The 16,753-nt window shown below is 42.7% G+C and overlaps 1 protein-coding gene across 1 annotated transcript; it reads right to left on the reverse strand.

The window, feature by feature from the left end:
* Positions 1-7,962: 7,962 nt before the first annotated feature.
* LOC135558765 (glutamine synthetase-like) lies at positions 7,963-11,329 on the reverse strand. Its single transcript, XM_064992868.1, has 7 exons — positions 11,222-11,329; positions 10,261-10,445; positions 9,973-10,134; positions 9,734-9,880; positions 9,493-9,620; positions 9,187-9,386; positions 7,963-8,989 (listed from the first exon to the last, which is right to left on the reverse strand). The coding sequence occupies exons 1-7, from the start codon at positions 11,299-11,301 to the stop codon at positions 8,677-8,679; spliced, it is 1,215 nt and encodes a 404-aa protein (XP_064848940.1). The 5' UTR covers positions 11,302-11,329; the 3' UTR covers positions 7,963-8,676.
* Between the last annotated feature and the right edge of the window lie 5,424 nt (positions 11,330-16,753).

The following is a 16,753-nucleotide window of genomic DNA, read 5'->3' on the forward strand; positions in this document are numbered from 1 at the left end:
AGGCCACTCCACCTGCCTCTCCTGCATCAACGCGTTGTTTTGGGTCGGCCTCTAGAATAAGATCCCATGTCCAGGGTGGAGGTCCGAACAAAGGATCAGCTTCGGGAATGACGTATTCCTGGTCGTAATGTTGGTAAGTTGACGTTGTTCTTATATCCAATAGTTATTCCCGGCTGTATGTAATAACACTTCAGATTTCCTGGGCTAACAATGTAAGAAATAATACATAAAAAAACAAAATTCTGCATAGTTTTCTAAGGACCTGAAGCAAAGCAAACATCTTTGTCAATGCCGTCTTACTCATCTTACCTACATGTTCATCTTACCTACATGTTCACATGTGCATGAGTAATGTATACGAGTGAGTAAGCATCCATGGACACAATAGAGATACAATATGTTCTCCTCTCACAGGGCAAGAAGCAGTAATTCAGCTCCTCCATGACACAGGCAAATGGACCGCTATGAGATAGTGTACAGTCATACATAGAGGTTCTGACAGACTGGGGAATGTGGCAAATCCCCCTCTACTTCAAACACCCCTAAACTCACACTGTTTTATCTTTAATAGGATTATAGGCATTCTTTGCCAAGACAGCCCCTAGTCGGCACTTAGTCTACTTCTGCCACATGGTCCTCTGCAGAATGAATTCCATCCATTCTCTCTTCTGTCTGTCTTTTGCAATTTTTACATCACACCACTCCATCTATATCTAACTTGGTTTGTCTGACTAGCTGTGCATTTGAGTGGAAACAGTGAAGCACTGGATTGAACTGGCATAATGTATGTTACACAAAGGCTAGAGAGAGGAGTGTTTTTGCAAAGCAATGCAGAGAGATGGGTGGCAGAGCTTCAACACAGCTGATCGATTGCAACGATATGCTGTGTGTCACACTAAATGGCCTAATAAGACTATATGCCTTGTATTGTTCTCTTAAACATCATTAACACTATGGTGATAAAGGGCAAAGTCCGACGGAAATCTGTATTGACAGAATTTATATGTAATTCCATGGTTGACTGACCAAAATCTTGGAACCGGGCTATGCTTGCGGGTATTGTACAAGGTCCCATTTGTAAGACCTAATTCTGTTTTTTTCTCTCCATGTTACATAACCAGGATGTTTTTTCTCTCACTCCTCTCCTCCTCTCCTATTCCCAGTCTATACAAGAACCATCTCCACCAAGCCTGTACATTCCGGTGGTCGTCATAGCAACAGAACAGCAGCGTCCCTCCCCATCCTTTGTCCAAGCGACTCCCTCTCTGCATGGCTCCAGCTTCTCAGGGAAGAGCCTACTGGTATTTTATATGCAAGCTGGGATCCCCTAATTGAGTTTCCAAGAAGGGAGTGTGGGGGGATGGACATTTGAATGGCGGTGACATGGCGGCTGTCCAAACAAAAGCTTGCTTGGTGACACTGTAAACAGAAAGTGTGTATGTAGATCCTATGTGGTTTAAATGCGTAATGCATCCTCCACCCCCTTCCCTGCCTACACACCCCCTTTCTGTAAGAGCATAACCAGTGCAAACTGGAAAACCCTTAGACACGCATGCATGAGTTAAGGATGGAAAGATGTGTTACAAGCAATACACGCACATTGTTCCTCCCACAATGCAATTTCACCATACAATGTTGAATAGGAGTTCCACTAAGGAAAGGAATGTTGATACAAATGTAGCCTTTACTGTATTGCATTGAATGCCTCTATACCTCGATAATGCCTTGATGCTTGCATCTACAGAAATTCACTTCTCATGCTTAGGGGTCCAGACCTAATAGTGGGGTGGCGGATAACTGTAATACTTGATACTTGCAATGTACATGCATGGTTGCCTTGGGGTTAAGAGCGTTTGACCAGTAACCGTAAAGGTTGCTGGTTTGAATCCCCAAACCGACTAGGTGAAAAATCTGTTGATGTGCCCTTGAGCAAGGCACTTAACCCTAATTGCAGCTCTTGATAAGAGCGTTTGCTAAGTAAAATGTATTAAAAAAATGGCTCACATACCCCATACATTTTTTATGATATTTTAAAGATTCATAAAGTGAAGGAAGACTTCAAAACATTGCCTTTCTAATGGTACTTATTACTTGACAGTCTACTAAAGGCAACAGTAACACTTTGATATAAAAACATACAAAACAACCTGTTTTGGTGCAGGGACTTATTTTTAGAATTTGGGGGAAAAATGGCAAGAAAAACATGACAAAGTTCAAGTACATGTCTAAGAAATTTTCCAGTCAACTTTTCTGTACATGTCTAAGAAATTTGCCAGGCATATTTTCTCCATAGTGAGGATATAACCTGCTTTCTACTTTATGATTGGCTGACTTGCTTCTCACTGAGCCAATCAGTAAGCATTGTAACTTTTCTGTTGTAGGAACAGATGGTATGTAGGTAAAAGGTCCTGCAACAAAACTTCCCAGCCCTCCCTTCCCCAGCAGATAGGCAGCAGAGGGAGGACAGGCTGAGTAAATAAATAAATACAATTTTATTGGTCACATACACATGGTTAGCAGATGTTATTGTGAGTGTAGCGAAATGCTTGTGCTTCTAGTTCCGACAGTGCAGCAATATCCAACAAGTAATGTCTAGAATACTATTCATTGACTACAGCGCATCGTTCAACACCAAAGTACCCTCAAAGCTCATCACTAAGCAAAGGATCCTGAGACTAAACACCTCCCTTTGCAACTGGATCCTGGACTTCCTGACGGGCCACCCCCAGGTGGTGAGGGTAGTTAGCAACATATCTGTCACGCTGATCCTCAACACTGGAGCTCCCCAGGGGTGCGTGCTCAGTCTCCTCCTGTACTCCCTGTTCACCCACGACTGCATGGCCAGGCATGACTCCAACACCATCATTAAGTTTGCAGACGACACAACAGTGGTAGGCCTGATCAACGACAACGATGAGACGGCCTATAGGGAGGTCAGAGACCTGGCCGGGTGGTGCCAGAATAACAACCTATCCCTCAATGTAACTAAGACTAAGGAGATGATTGTGGACTACAGGAAATGGAGAACCGAGCACGCCCCCATTCTCATCGATGGGGCTGTAGTGGAGCAGGTTGAGAGCTTCAAGTTTCTTGGTGTCCACATCACCAACAAACTATCATGGTCCAAACACACCAAGACAGTGAAGAGGGCACGACAAAGCCTATTCCCCCTCAGGAAACGAAAAAGATTTGGCATGGGTCCTGAGATCCCCAAAAGGTTCTACAGCTGCAAAATCGAGTGCATCACTGCCTTGTACGGCAATTGCTCGGCCTCTGACCGCAAGGCACTACAGAGAGTAGTGTGTACGGCCCAGTAAATCACTGGTGCTAAGCTGCCTGCCACCCAGGACCTCTACACCAGGCAGTGTCAGAGGAAGGCCCTAAAAATTGTCAAAGACCCCAGCCACTCCAGTCATAGACTGTTCTCTCTACTACCGCATGGCAAGCGGTACCGGAGTGCCAAGTCTAGGACAAAAAGGCTTCTTAACAGTTTTTACCCCCAAGCCATAAGACTCCTGAACAGGTAATCAAATGGCTACCGGGACTATTTGCATTGTGTGCCACCCCCAACCCCTCTTTTACGCTGCTGCTACTCTCTGTTTATCATATATGTATAGTCATTTTAACTACACATTCATGTACATACTACCTCAATTGGTCCGGCCATCCAGTGCTCACGCACATTGGCTAACCGGGCTATCTGCATTGTGTCCCGCCTCCCGCCACCCACCACCCGCCAACCCCTCTTTTACGCTACTGCTGCTCTCTGTTCATCATATATGCATAGTCACTTTAACCATATCTACATGTACATACTACCTCAATCAGCCTGACTAACCGGTGTCTGTATGTAGCCTCGCTACTTTTATACCCTCAACACTGTATATAGCCTCGCTACTTTTATAGCCTCGCTACTGTATATAGTCTGTCTTTTTACTGTTTTATTTCTTTACTTAACTACTGTTCACCTAATACCTTTGCACTATTCGTTAGAGCCGCCTGTAAGTAAGCATTCTATGTAATGAATAGAATAGGAATATATAAGTATAAATATATGGATGAGCAATGTCAGAGCGGCATAGGCTAAGATGCAATAGATAGTATAGAATACAGTATATGAGATGAGTAATGCAAGATATGTAAACATTATTAAAGGGACATTATTAAAGTGACTACTGTTCCATTTATTTAAGTGGCCAATGATTTCAAGTCTGTATGTAGGTAGAAGCCTCTCTGTGCTAGTGATGGCTGTTTAACAGTCTGATGGCCTTGAGATAGAAGCGGTTTTTCAGTCTCTCAGTCCCAGCCTTCTGGATGGTAGCAGGGTGAACAGGCAGTGGCTCAGGTGGTTGTTGTCCTTGATTATCTTTTTGGCCTTCCTGTGACTTCAGGTGCTGTAGGTGTCCTGGAAGGCAGGTAGTTTGCCCCCAGTGATGCGTTGTGAAAAACGCAACACCCTCTGGAGAGCCCTGCAGTTGTGCGCGGTGCAGTTGCCGTACCAGGCTGTGATACAGCCTGACAGGATGCTCTCAATTATGCATCTGTAAAAGTTTGTGAGGGTTTAAGGTGACAAGCCAAATTTCTTCAGCCTCCTCTGGTTGAAGAGGCGCTGTTATTTACGCATGTCCTGTGAAGTGTGGATGTTCCTGTACTTCCAGAGGGGTACACTACAAAGAACAATCAATGAATTAGCCAGCTAGCTTTGAACAAAGAACCAGAAATAACTATTGATTTTCTGATTCGTTAAGAAAGCTAAAATTTAAGTATGTGTTTTGGGTTGTTGAGTCAACTAGACCATACCCATTTCATGTTATTTCATAATATTTAGGCATGTAAGCTGGCCAACACATTGACCCTGATTTGTAGTATACCCCTTATGGGAAAAAATACCCCCTTGTTCCCTTACAGAGTAAAGAAATAACCTTTCTAACACCTGACGACTCTACATGTTAAATACTGTGACTGACATCTTCCCTGGCTAAAAGACTTGTTAATGTCCCATAAATATCAAAATTTCTTGGTTTGGGTCTAGTTTAGCCAAGGGAGGGGACAGTGATGAATCGACAGAAACACAGGATAGACTTCAGGCTGCTGCTGCAAGCTCAGATCACTAGGATCATGTGGCATTTCCCTCAGCATCCATGTGAGAGTTGTGTGAAGTCCCAGAAGGTGCTTAAATCGATTAACAAACTTTAAAGTGGATGACATGTTAAGAAAATCAGTGGCGCAGTCATATAAAATAGTTGTCAGATCAAATCAAATGTGCATCAGTTACTGTGCGTGAGTTGAATATAGCCTTGCATGGCCTGGGCTTCAGAGGGGAAATTTAACATACTAAAGTTTAACCTCCAGGTCTGCTACCAACCATGACGGAAGACAAGGGTGGTTTACATGAGGAACTCTTAATACAATATATCTAGCGTTATTCTCTTCACATGACCCCAGGCATGCAAGAAATACCCTTACCGCCTCTCAGAGAACCAGTCTTGTGAAGATACCACGTACAACCTATTCCAGCCCTAGCACCAAGTAAACGCCTCTCAGAAATGATTTGCTGTGAATCCCAAGAATCGCGTACTCATTCAACAATGAAATGTGCCAAAGAAATCAGTGCCAACGATGGTAGGGAGCTGCCTGTCACTTGGTGTTTAACTTGTCAGGCTATAAGTACCGCACTTTGGGTGTTGAGCAGGAACACGTGTAGAAGGGTCAGAGGTTACATGGGATGTTTTCTAGTCTTGTTTCCAGCCATGGAACTACACTGCTCAAAAAAATAAAGGCAACACTTAAACAACACAATGTAACTCCAAGTCAATCACACTTCTGTGAAATCAAACTGTCCACTTAGGAACCAACACTGATTGACAATCAATTTCACATGCTGTTGTGCAAATGGAATAGACAACAGGTGGAAATTATAGGAAATTAGCAAGACACCCCCAATAAAGGAGTGGTTCTGCAGGTGGTGACCACAGACCACTTCTCAGTTCCTATGCTTCCTGGCTGATGTTTTGGTCACTTTTGAATGCTGGCGGTGCTTTCACTCTAGTGGTAGCATGAGACGGAGTCTACAACCCACGCAAGTGGCTCAGGTAGTGCAGCTCATCCAGGATGGCACATCAATGCGAGCTGTGGCAAGAAGGTTTGCTGTGTCTGTCAGCGTGGTGTCCAGAGCATGGAGGCGCTACCAGGAGACAGGCCAGTACATCAGGAGACGTGGAGGAGGCCGTAGGAGAGCAACAACCCAGCAGCAGGACCGCTACCTCCGCCTTTGTGCAAGGAGGAGCAGGAGGAGCACTGGCAGAGCCCTGCAAAATGACCTCCAGCAGGCCACAAATGTGCATGTGTCTGCTCAAACGGTCAGAAACAGACTCCATGAGGGTGATATGAGGGCCCGGCGTCCACAGGTGGGGGTTGTGCTTACAGCCCAACACCGTGCAGAACGTTTGGCATTTGCCAGAGAACACCAAGATTGGCAAATTCGCCACTGGCGCCCTGTGCTCTTCACAGATGAAAGCAGGTTCACACTGCCGTGGAGAACGTTCTGCTGCCTGCAACATCCTCCAGCATGACCGGTTTGGCGGTGGGTCAGTCATGGTGTGGGGTGGCATTTCTTTGGGGAGCCGCACAGCCCTCCATGTGCTCGCCAGAGGTAGCCTGACTGCCATTAGGTACCGAGATGAGATCCTCAGACCCCTTGTGAGACATTATGCTGGTGCGGTTGGCCCTGGGTTCCTCCTAATGCAAGACAATGCTTGACCTCATGTGGCTGGAGTGTGTCAGCAGTTCCTGCAAGAGGAAGGCATTGATGCTATGGACTGGCTCGCCCGTTCCCCAGACCTGAATCCAATTGAGCACATCTGGGACATCATGTCTCGCCCCATCCACCAACGCCAAATTGCACCACAGACTGTCCAGGAGTTGGCGGATGCTTTAGTCCAGGTCTGGGAGGAGATCCCTCAGGAGACCATCCGCCACCTCATCAGGAGCATGCCCAGGCGTTGTAGGGAAGTCATACATGCACGTGGAGGCCACACACACTACTGAGCCTCATTTTGACTTGTTTTAAGGACATTACATCAAAGTTGGATCAGCCTGTAGTGTGGTTTTCCACTTAAATTTGAGTGTGACTCCAAATCCAGATCTCCATGGGTTGATAAATGTGATTTCCATTGATGTGATTTTGTTGTCAGCACATTCAAGTATGTAAAGAAAAAAGTATTTAATAAGAATATTTCATTCATTCAGATCTGGGATGTGTTATTTTAGTGTTCCCTTTATTTTTTTGAGCAGTGTATAAGCCCTGGTGGGAGAGGCTAGATGTTTTCCAACTCAGTCATTTCAGTTGTAAATATCTCCTCCTACAGTACATGTAGCTGGAAAACATTCCAACACCCTTGCATGAAAGAGCAACATGCCCAGCTGTATCCCAATACACAACACTATTCACACCATGTTAATTAAGGTTTATAAAAGGTACAGCCTGCATTTAGTTTACGCTTATCACAGATGAATCTTGAAAATGTATGTCTCCCTTGTGCCTGTGCTGGTGAGAAATATTTTAAGTCTAGTCCAGATTCAATTACTGTGATCATGTTCCTAGGCATCAATGCCAGAGAACACCCTGCATTGCTTGTTTAAATGTGTGAATTGCAATACAATCCAGAGACCATCCACCACACAAACCCTTTGACTAGGGGACTGCCAGTTTTGCAGGTTGGCACTCAATGGGAATTATGTACAATGCGATGAAGTTCCATCAGCTTGGTTTCACTTCAGGAATGCCTTGATTCTGCTAAATTATTACACTAGTTCTACATGCCAAGTCAGCAATGTTTAGACAGGCAGATTAAATATCACTAGTCAAAATGAGTTGGAAGATGTTTTCAGAATTTGACTGCCTGCTTAAATGCAGCCATGTTGGCCTTTAGTAAACCGGTTGAGACAAGAAACAGTCAGTCGTGGTAAAAAGTAAAGTTTAAATAAAAACAAAGTTCAGCATATTCAGGTTTTACCAAATCATGTGCCAGAACAAGAAAGCAGTTGAGAAAGGATAAAACTCCTTCATGAGTCTCACAGGAACTCCACAAATGGATAAGACAGGATTTGGAGCCACACGTCTGAAGAATGTACCATACAACATGATCCAGTAGTGTAAAATCTGATCCAGTAGTGTAAAATCTGAAAGTTGACATTTAAAAACTCCCTACATAGTAACATTGAAATAAAGTGGTACAGAGTTTAAAAAAAAATCCAGGTCAACATGCATAAAGTACACAAACTAGCCATAGGTTTTATTAAGACAATTACACATGCCGCCCAGCCATAGTCGTCAGTGTCCACATGTGCTTTAGTTTATTTCAGTTTGACAGACTGCAGGAAACGCGAGAGCAAATGGGGATTTAAAAACTGTTATACTCCCCACAAGAAGACTCGAAAGGGGAAGACAATGCCCTGTCAGCCACCAGCTTTCATTAAATGTTTGTTTTTATGTTAAACAGATTTAATTCCGTGTTAAGTTGACCAGCCAACTTTAAGCCATTTAGAAGGTTAGAATAATTTCAGTGAAAAATAACAAATACAGAACTAGTTTGACTTTTCAGCCATTTAGAAAATGAGAATGGAGAAGGGTGGTGGCGAAGGGGATTCAGTCCAGAGGTGTGGCTCTAGTTAGATCTAGTAGTTCACAGGTTCATCTCCTTCCTCGCTAAGCAAACAGGTGCGGATTATAGCCTCAGTCACGGCGTACGGGTCACAGTTGGCAGATGGGCGGCGGTCCTCGAAGTAGCCCTTCTTCTCCTGGCCCACAGTGCGAGGGATGCGGATGCTGGCACCGCGGTTGGCCACACCGGCAGAGAACTCGTGGATGTTGGAGGTTTCATGGTGGCCGGTAAGGCGACGGGCATTGTCAAGTCCCCCTTTAGGGTCATAGGCACGGATGTGGTAGCCATGCCTCTTCCCCAGCCTTTCAATGGACTCCTCAATGGCCCTGGAGCAGTGAGAAGGCGAGATTAGTTCATCACAGAAAAGCTCACAGGTGGTCAACACCATCTGCTTTGCCTTAAGAGCATTCTAATAAGTCTGGGTTTACTCCACATCCAAAAGCATACAGATGGGTACAATTTAATAATTACGACTACTGATTAAACCTAGTATGAACGCATCTTCATATGATCCAGTACTCACTTCAACCCACCCTCTTCCCTCATCTCTTTTGTGCTGAAATTGGTGTGGCATCCAGCGCCGTTCCAGTTTCCAGGGATGGGCTTGGGGTCAAATGAGGCCACCACACCAAAGTCCTCACACACCCGGTGGAGAATGAACCTAGCTGCCCAAAGGTGATCACCCATGCTGATGCCTTCACAAGGGCCAACCTGGAACTCCCACTAGAAAGACGAAAACAGTGTTCACGTACATAAGTCTCATTGCATAGGATCAGCCATTAGACGAGCAAAAAAATAAATGCATACACACAAGTAAAATTGTGCTTACCTGTGCAGGCATGACTTCAGCATTGGTTCCACAGATCATGACCCCAGCATACAGGCAGGCTCTGTAGTGGGCTTCCACAATATCTCTACCGTAGGCCTTGTCAGATCCCACTCCACAGTAATAGGGACCTGTACACATAAGGACAGGGTTGGTTCAAGAATAGTTACCGTCACATTCAAAGTAACGCATCCGGTGAAGAAGTTTACATAGTCAGTCAAAGACCACTAAGAACAGTCTTTACCTTGTGGGCCAGGGAAGCCGTTGTTGGGCCAGCCAAATGGGTGTCCATCAGTGCCCAAAATGGTGTACTCTTGCTCCATGCCAAACCAAGGGACCTGGTTCTCAACCATGTCCATAACTTTATTACACGTCAAACGAAGGTTGGTTTCTGTGCAAAGAATTTACCTATATTATACACTGAAGTAAAAATAGATTTAAAAAGCTTAGCTAGACAGATGCACACCAAGATTTAGAAGTTACCTGCAGGTTTGCGGTTGTACTTCAGCACTTCACACAGGACCAGTTTGTTGGGGTCTTTGCGGAAAGGATCTCTGAACATTGCAGAAGGAATCAAATACATATCACTGTTTGATCCCTCAGACTGGTAGGTGCTCGAGCCATCAAAGTTCCATTCAGGCAGTTCTACAGAATTAAGGCAAAGAAGGAGTTAGTTGTTGAGTGACTTGCGTAAACTAGGCAGGCGAGGCTACAAAACTCATAAATCCCCTGGAACTTTGTGTCAAATGTCAACCAACAACCATTGTTTACCTTCGATGCACTTGGGCTCCGAATCCAGTGTTCTGGTCTTACAGCGGAGTCCCTCTCCGGTTCCATCGATCCAGACATACATGATTTGGACTTTGTCTCCCTGAGGGAGGTCCATGTACTGCTGTTTGACAGCCTTACTCAGTTCTGCGCTGGAGGACGTAGCCATATTATTTGTTATAAAACACCTAGGGAGATACAAAAACGTCAACAGGTATGATGAGTTTACACGTCAAAGCCGCAACCTCGTTGACCACAATTGGAAGATGTGTTGCATAACAGCTAACTCAGAGACCGGATTGCTCATTGTTCCAGAACTAATCAAAGAATAAATGTGAAGACAAATCTTAAGCATTTTCTTTCATTGAAATCCATGGCAAGAGTCAAAACAGATGGTTTTCACCACTTCAAGTAGAGCAAATCTGACAAAACAAAAAAAAAGTCGGCCATATTGATCACAGCGTGTTAATCAGATGACCATTCCCGGATTGGTAGGCTACAGACCAACAGAATCCATGTTACACTAATAAACCCATTTCCCAATAACATTTTATCATCATCCTCCTTTACGACCATAAACGACACCAACGCCCCTACCTTTGCGTCATTCCCAGAATTACCCCCACCCCCCCACACACACACACACACACACACACACACACACACACACACACACTGGAGTCATGGCGACGCTATTGCATCAGACACTTCCTACATCAATTTACAGCACAATTAACTGAACACTACATTATGGAGAGGAAGTCAATAAATCAGCAAAGACACCACAAACTTCACTAAATCTGACTTAAGACAACCATTTCCAATGAAAGGACAACGTGTCCCAATTGGAAACAAAACAAAAATGTGCCTTCTACTTATCTGGAACGCGGAAATAACTAGGCTACAATAGAAAGGGTCAAATAAGGGTAGACAGTTTATCATAAGGAAAGAGGGAGTTAATTACCTGTAAAAACAGATATTAAAAACGAAAGGACTGTCAGGTCCAATGTAATGTTGAAATTTTCCCGATAGTTGTTCTCTCATTCTCTCGGCTCTAACTCATGTTTCAGTTTAATTTATAACGTGAGAGCTGTAGCTCGGCGTCTATGATTGGTCAGAGAAAAAAAAACATGTGTGTAATCCAAGGTGATTGAAGCACACGAGTCTCGATCATTGGACGGGGTTCGAGACGCAACGCCCTCTTGTATAGTTAAAAAGCATTGCGTGACATTTTGTGAGACTGCTACAATGGATCAAGTACGGAACCCATCGTATCTAATACCCAATGTATCTAGAAGTAGACTGACTGTCCTTCCTACACCATTACAAAGACCAGAAAGCTTTAACTTTAGGTTACAGTAATAACTAAAATGTCTGTAAATATATGTATATTTAAAGGCAATCGAGATTCAATGGGTACAATTTAAAAAACATAGCACGAAATTCCATCTCAGGGAAAATAAAACCCATTCAAAAAGCCTCTCATCAGAAAAGATACCCTGGCTGGCGGTAGCTATATTCCAAACGCCGCCCCGTGTTAATTTTTTTTTATATTGTCTATTGATGTACTCATAAACTAGAAGTCAAGGCCTATATTTTCATACAATTGAATACCAATTACATATTGTTGAACTAGTTATTCCTCTTAGAAAATAATACACTTGATGAAGAACCTTGGTATGTTATAGAAATCATTCACATTAATATTTGTAGGTACACATTTATCGTTTCTGGAAAATTGATCAAATCAGAGTTCCGCACAATGACATACTACAGGATGTTCATTTATGTACAGTATTGTTTGGGAGTAGCCCATATCAGATTCCGATTTAGATTGAGATAAGCTTTATTAGCATGAATGACAAAGCCGCCGTTGCTAAAGTGACGTGAGATAATGACAACAATAACAGTAAAAACAATTATAATGATTATAATAAATAATAATAATGATGGGGATTAGAGAAAGGGTACAATATATAATGGTATATATCACAGGAGGCTGCTGAAGGGAGAACAGCTCATAATAATGGCTGGAACAGAGCGAATGGAATGGCATCAAACACATGGAAACCAAGTGTTTGATTTTGTTAATATCCTTCCACTAATTCCGCTCCAACCATTACCACGAGCCCCTCCTCCCTAATTAAGGTGCCACCTGCCTCCTGTGGTATACAGTATATCATATATGATATATCATATCCTGTTCACTGTAGAGTAGCAGGACAAGCTACATAATATTCTTTGGCATTGAGGTATTGGTTTTCCATGAGAAGAGAGAGAGAGTGGAAGGTGAGTACAAAGTGTGAGTTAGTGCCAAGACAAGACATTCCAATTTTACCCAACAATGATACATTTGGAACTTTTGACATCTATGACATCACTTCAAGAATGCAAGACTTTAAAAAAAATGTGTCATGGTGTCCCTATAAGCCTGTTGTCATCTATATATAGACAACTACATCATTTTACCAGAACGCCATTGATCAGACAAAAGGGATGTCTTTTGGAAGTTTAAGATGCGAGGGTACACAACTCAAATGACACCAAGGACAGGTAGGTGGCTGTGACTGATGTATGGTTTTACTCTATGCATGCTCATTTGGAGCAGAAACAACATTTGAATTTCATAATTTATGAACATCTTATTAATTAAGAAAACAGACTTTTGTCTATGGTCTATTTCTAGGAGGACAATGTGATAAAGCGCTTGCAGACTTTTTCAAGGATGACGTTTTTGTGGATTTCTTCAATACATTTCTGAATTTGCCAGTATGTACGGATTTCTTGTTAATCAACACTTTTGTAGATCCTTTATATCTTGGATACACTCATTTCTGTAATATTTATCTTGGCCTAGGTGTTTGGTCAGACTCCGTTATGTGTTCTATCCGAGAACAAGTGGTACCTTTGTCCTGAAATTCCACGCATCCAGGTAACCAAGCCATATTAGAAAAGTTAATGAATTATTCACACTAATTTTGGTACACAAAACAATCAAATCTTCAACATGATTACCACATTCAAGTTAATAAGTCAAATTGCTACTGACTTGCTTGTCATTCATTGCCATTGTAGGATGTGAGAAGAGGCGGATTCCTTGTATGGCTGAGCGTGCATCGGTTCGTTTACTTCAAACAGACAGAGCTGTATAACTACTATTCCTTGTGTACAGAGTTCCTGCAGTTTTCGTCATGCCAAGCTAAAGGTCAAGACTTAAATACATCAAACAGCAATTTCAGTGTTTGAAGTAGATCGGTTGAACGGATTGTTGTGCAAGAGTGTGCTTTTTTCTGGTTAAGAGAATGTTAGGCATAATCAATACAGGGATGATGGAGGTAAATACTCTTTAATATTCGTTTCCATCCAAGGAAAGACTATACAGCGGTCAATAAAGCATTAGACAATGGTACACCCCGTAATAGTAGGCCAGGCTGTATTAAGTATTAGCAAACCATTTGAAGCATTGAGATAATATATAGGCATAGACCAAAGGTATTGATGAGAGCATGTGTTGTGACCAGTGTGTATATGAGAGGGAGGGAGAAGGGAGGGCCAGGATGCTATGTAATTCTGTTCTATTCTAGTCTTCTTCTCATCTGTCCATTGTGCTATTCCCTTCTCAGAGGTGCTGAAGTGGACATTTGCAGACCAGTGGCTGCTGAAGAGATGCCTGGGCAGTGTGAGAGGGATGAGGCGCTTCTGTTCATTTGTCAAAGGCACTCGTGGTATGACTTTTTATTGTCTCTGAGATTATTTAGATTTAAGAAACTACTTAAATATATTTTATGGCTTTGAAAATGAGAATTTTAATTTCATAATACTCCGGAGATAGAAAGTTACTGAAATGTAAGTTATGTAATCAGTGGTCCTTGTTTGTTTCAACCACAAAGTGTGGCATTTGGTTTTGTGTGAGTTGTAGACTGCATTTTGCAGTAGCAAGTTGACTTTGAAAGGTTAAAGAGGAAACTTGAGTTCCAGGATCCGGTAAAAGTAAACATTTTAATACAGAGCTTTCAGGGTACAGGTAAGACCAATAGTATGATGGTAAAGCATGGCTAAAAGGCAAATGGCGCAAATTAAAATTCTTCTTCTGAGTCTCAAGATTATATAGTCATTCTGAGTTATGTATATGCATCAGTACATATGTTGACTGATGTGAAACTGTTACAACTTTCAATTGAACAATGAGAACAGTGAGACATTTGCTACTTTGGGTACAGAGCGAGAGATGTTCAGACAGTTTAAGATTGGATTGTCATGAGTTAACCCTCTGAGAATTCTGTTTCCTGTGTGATCTGAGGCACAGATAAAGCTGAAAAACAACTTGTATACTTTAGAGTGTACCATTTTAAGTTTTGACCAATTAATCAGGTTACTCCTATTATTGTAAGCAAATATGTGTGAGGATATGACATCTGGGTTGTCGTCGAGCTTGGTTATCTGGGTTGGTCCCAAAATCCCCCCTACAATCGATTAGTCTCCGCCCTCAACGAATGTTACTCCTCCGTCCTCAATGTGTGTGTGTGTGCGTGCGTCTTGTGTACCTGAAGGAGAGGAGTTGGTGACGTTCTTTGTGAAAGTGGAGCGTCTCCTGCAGATACACTGGCAGCAGGATGGGAGCCAGAGAAACCGCTACCAGGCCCTGCTTACTGTCATCAAAGCTGTCCACCTCACTGAGGGCTCCAGCATCATGACCACCTGTCGCGTCCCCTCTGGTAACACAGGAGGACCTTTGTTCACAATATCACCCTATTCCCTTTACTGTATATGACTTTTGACCAGAGCCCTATGAGCACTTGCCAAAAGTAGAACACTATAGGGATTAGGGTGCCATTTGGGACACATAGGGGTTAGCCTACAGTTTATGTACAGTTAAAGTCAGAAGTTGATATGCACCTTAGTCAAATACATTTAAACGCAGTTTTTCACAATTCCAGACATTTAATCCTTGTAAAAATTCCCTGTCTTAAGTCAGTTAGGATCAACACTTTATTTTAAGAATGTGAAATGTCAGAATAATATAATTATTTATTTCAGGTTTTATTTCTTTCATCACATTCCCAGTGGGTCAGAAGTTTACATGCACTCCATTAGTATTTGGTAGCATTGCCTTTAAATTGTTTCACTTGGGTCAAACGTTTTGGGTAGCCTTCCACAAGCTTCCACCAATAAGTTGGGTGAATTTTGGCCCATTCCTCCTGACAGAGCTGGTGTAACTGAGTAAGGTTTGTAGGCCTCCTTGCTCACACACAATCTTTCAGTTCTGCCCACAAATGTTCTATATGATTGAGGTCAGGGCTTTCTGATGGCCACTCCAATACCTTGACTTTGTTTTCCTTAAGCCAATTTGCCAGAACTTTGGAAGTATGCTTGGGGTCATTGTCCATTTGGAAGACCCATTTGCGACCAAGCTTTAACTCACTCCACTGACTGAGGTCTTGAGATGTTGCTTCAATATATCCACAATTTTCCTACCTCATGATGCCATCAATTTTGTGAAGTGCGCCAGTCCCTCCTGCAGCAAAGCACCCCCGCAACATGATTCTGCCATCCCCCGTGCATCATGGTTGGGATGGTGTTCTTCGGCTTGCAAGCCTCCCCCTTTTTCCTCCAAACATAAAGATGGTCATTATGGCCAAACAGTTCTATTTTTGTTTCATCAGGTCAGAGGACATTTCTCATAAATGTACGATCTTTGTCCCCATGTGCAGTTGCAAACCGTAGTCTGGCTTTTTTTCTGACGGTTTTGGAGCAGTGGCTTCTGCCTTGCTGAGCGGCCTTTCAGGTTATGTCGATATAGGACTCGTTTAACTGTGGATATAAATACTTTTGTACCTGTTTCCTTCAGCATTTTCACAAGGTCCTTTGCTGTTGTTCTGGGATTGATTTGCACTTTTCACACTTTTCACACTTCATCTCTAGGAGACAGAACGAGTCTTCTTCCTGAGCGGTATGACAGCTGTGTGGTCCCCTGGTGTTTATACTATTGTTTGTACAGATAAATGTGGTACCTTCAGGCATTTGGAAATTGCTCCCAAGAATGAACCAGACTTGTGGAGGTCTACAATTTTTTTCTGATTGATTTCATTTGATTTTCCCATGATGTCAAGCAAAGAAACACTGAGTTGGAAGGTAGGCCTTGAAATACAGCCACAGGTGCACCTGCAATTCAAATTGACTCAAATGATGTCAATTAGCCTATCAGAAGCTTCTAAAGCCATGACATAATTTTCTGGAATTTCCCACGCTGTTTAAAGGCACAGTCAACTTTGTGTATGTAAACTTCTGACCCACTGGAATTGTGATTCAGTGAATTAAGTGAAATAATCTGTCTGTAAACAATTGTTGGAAAATGACTTGTGTCATGCACAAAGTAGATGTCCTAACCGACTTGCCAAAACTATAGTTTGTTAACAAGAAATTTGTGGAGTGGTTGAAAAAAGCGTTTTAATGACTCCAAACTAAGTGTATGTAAACTTCCAACTTCGGCTGTATA

The sequence above is a fragment of the Oncorhynchus masou genome, chromosome 17, assembly GCF_036934945.1.
Source record: "Oncorhynchus masou masou isolate Uvic2021 chromosome 17, UVic_Omas_1.1, whole genome shotgun sequence".
Taxonomy (NCBI): Eukaryota; Metazoa; Chordata; class Actinopteri; order Salmoniformes; family Salmonidae; genus Oncorhynchus; species Oncorhynchus masou.